Genomic DNA, 2,582 nt, shown 5'->3' on the forward strand with positions numbered 1-2,582 from the left:
GGACTCGTAATTCTGTGGCGCGGGTTCGATTCCCGCACGAGGCACAAACAAATGGACAAAGTTTCTTTCACCCTGAATGCCCCTGTTACCTAGCAGTAAATAGGTACCTGGGTGTTAGTCAGCTGTCACGGGCTGCTTCCTGGGGGTGGAGGCCTGGTCAAGGACCGGGCCGCGGGGACACTAAAGCCCCGAAATCAACTCAAGATAACCTCAAGAAGATCACCCGAGTACTCGATCCCCTCCCCTAGAGTCTTCCGCTAACTAGCTAGCAAGCTAGGGGAAGGTCAGCTAGATCTCTCAGCATGTTGACCAAACCCTGTTGTCCTATGGCCACTCCTCTCTCTGGCAGACCTTGGCTAGTTACTCCTCTTAAGGGTGAGGCTGAGCCCCTCTAAGCCTTGCTCAGCGGCCATAGTCTCAGTGTGTTATTGTTGTCTCTCCTGACACACTCCTGAAGCCCTCGCAACACACACACTTGGCTAGCACACCTGCAGAGAGGAGACACTTTAGAAGCAAATAACAATTGATATACATATTACTGTCAATTTAAGTTTCTTGTAACTATAATGTATTTTCTTCTCAAAATTATTCCTTAATCGACAATTAGCTAAATAGTTACAACTAATTGAATTCTAGGAACTAGTCTAAATAAAGTCACAAATAACCTTCTATGATTGTGCAACAGATTTACCGGAAATCCGCAAATAATAGAACAAATAAGAAAATAACTTTATTTTCACAATGACGCATTGACAAGGACCAAATGATTACAAATACATGTTACTCAGAGCAGCCTAGTGGACGTTCAGGCAAGACTGGCGAATACATCTTTAACTGGCTTACCTGTTTGTTGTTCTTGACTCCTCTACACTGACTGTGAAGGTGACTGGTACTGTTGTGATGGTGACTGGTATTGTTGTGAAGGTGACTGGTATTGTTGTGATGGTGACTGGTATTGTTGTGAAGGTGACTGGTACTGTTGTGAAGGTGACTGGTATTGTTGTGATGGTGACTGGTACTGTTGTGAAGGTGACTGGTATTGTTGTGATGGTGACTGGTATTGTTGTGAAGGTGACTGGTACTGTTGTGATGGTGACTGGTATTGTTGTGATGGTGACTGGTATTGTTGTGAAGGTGACTGGTATTGTTGTGATGGTGACTGGTACTGTTGTGAAGGTGACTGGTATTGTTGTGATGGTGACTGGTACTGTTGTGAAGGTGACTGATATTGTTGTGATGGTGACTGGTATTGTTGTGATGGTGACTGGTATTGTTGTGAAAGTGACTGGTATTGTTGTGAAGGTGACTGGTATTGTTGTGATGGTGACTGGTACTGTTGTGAAAGTGACTGGTATTGTTGTGAAGGTGACTGGTATTGTTGTGAAGGTGACTGGTATTGTTGTGATGGTGACTGGTACTGTTGTGAAAGTGACTGGTATTGTTGTGAAGGTGACTGGTAGTGTTGTGATGGTGACTGGTATTGTTGTGATGGTGACTGGTACTGTTGTGAAAGTGACTGGTATTGTTGTGAAGGTGACTGGTAGTGTTGTGATGGTGACTGGTATTGTTGTGATGGTGACTGGTATTGTTGTGATGGTGACTGGTATTGTTGTGATGGTGACTGGTATTGTTGTGATGGTGACTGGTATTGTTGTGATGGTGACTGGTATTGTTGTGATGGTGACTGATACTCCAGAATACCGGACAAGAACAGTGATTGAGCTGTAGATTTATGTGATATATGTGACTCTATTGGTGTCGTGATGGTGAGTGTTGTGAGTCAGACCTACACGTCACACCTGGTGGGTGTTGTGAGTCAGACCTACACGTCACACCTGGTGAGTGTTGTGAGTCAGACCTACACGTCACACCTTATCTTGAGGTTATCTTGAGATGATTTCGGGGCTTTTTTAGTGTCCCCGCGGCCCGGTCCTCGACCAGGCCTCCACCCCCAGGAAGCAGCCCGTGACAGCTGACTAACACCCAGGTACCTATTTTACTGCTAGGTAACAGGGGCATAGGGTGAAAGAAACTCTGCCCATTGTTTCTCGCCGGGGCCTGGGATCGAACCCAGGACCACAGGATCACAAGTCCAGCGTGCTGTCCGCTCGGCCGACCAGCCCCCCACCCCACCTGTTGGGGACCGGCTCCCCAACACTCACCTGGTGAGTGTTGTGAGTCAGACCTACACGTCACACCTGGTGGGTGTTGTGAGGCAGACCTACACGTCACACCTGGTGAGTGTTGTGAGTCAGACCTACACGTCACACCTGGTGAGTGTTGTGAGTCAGACCTACACGTCACACCTGGTGGGTGTTGTGAGTCAGACCTACACGTCACACCTGGTGAGTGTTGTGAGTCAGACCTACACGTCACACCTGGTGGGTGTTGTGAGGCAGACCTACACGTCACACCTGGTGAGTGTTGTGAGTCAGACCTACACGTCACACCTGGTGAGTGTTGTGAGTCAGACCTACACGTCACACCTGGTGGGTGTTGTGAGTCAGACCTACACGTCACACCTGGTGGGTGTTGTGAGCCAGACCTACACGTCACACCTGGTGGGTGTTGTGAGTCAGACC

At 47.9% G+C, this 2,582-nt stretch overlaps 1 protein-coding gene across 1 annotated transcript; it reads left to right on the forward strand.

Moving 5' to 3' along the window:
• Positions 1 to 900: 900 nt before the first annotated feature.
• LOC138364993 (uncharacterized) lies at positions 901 to 1,728 on the forward strand. Its single transcript, XM_069325084.1, has one exon. The coding sequence runs from the start codon at positions 901 to 903 to the stop codon at positions 1,726 to 1,728; it is 828 nt and encodes a 275-aa protein (XP_069181185.1).
• The last annotated feature ends 854 nt before the right edge of the window (positions 1,729 to 2,582 follow it).

The sequence above is a fragment of the Procambarus clarkii genome, chromosome 15, assembly GCF_040958095.1.
Source record: "Procambarus clarkii isolate CNS0578487 chromosome 15, FALCON_Pclarkii_2.0, whole genome shotgun sequence".
NCBI classification, from domain to species: Eukaryota; Metazoa; Arthropoda; class Malacostraca; order Decapoda; family Cambaridae; genus Procambarus; species Procambarus clarkii.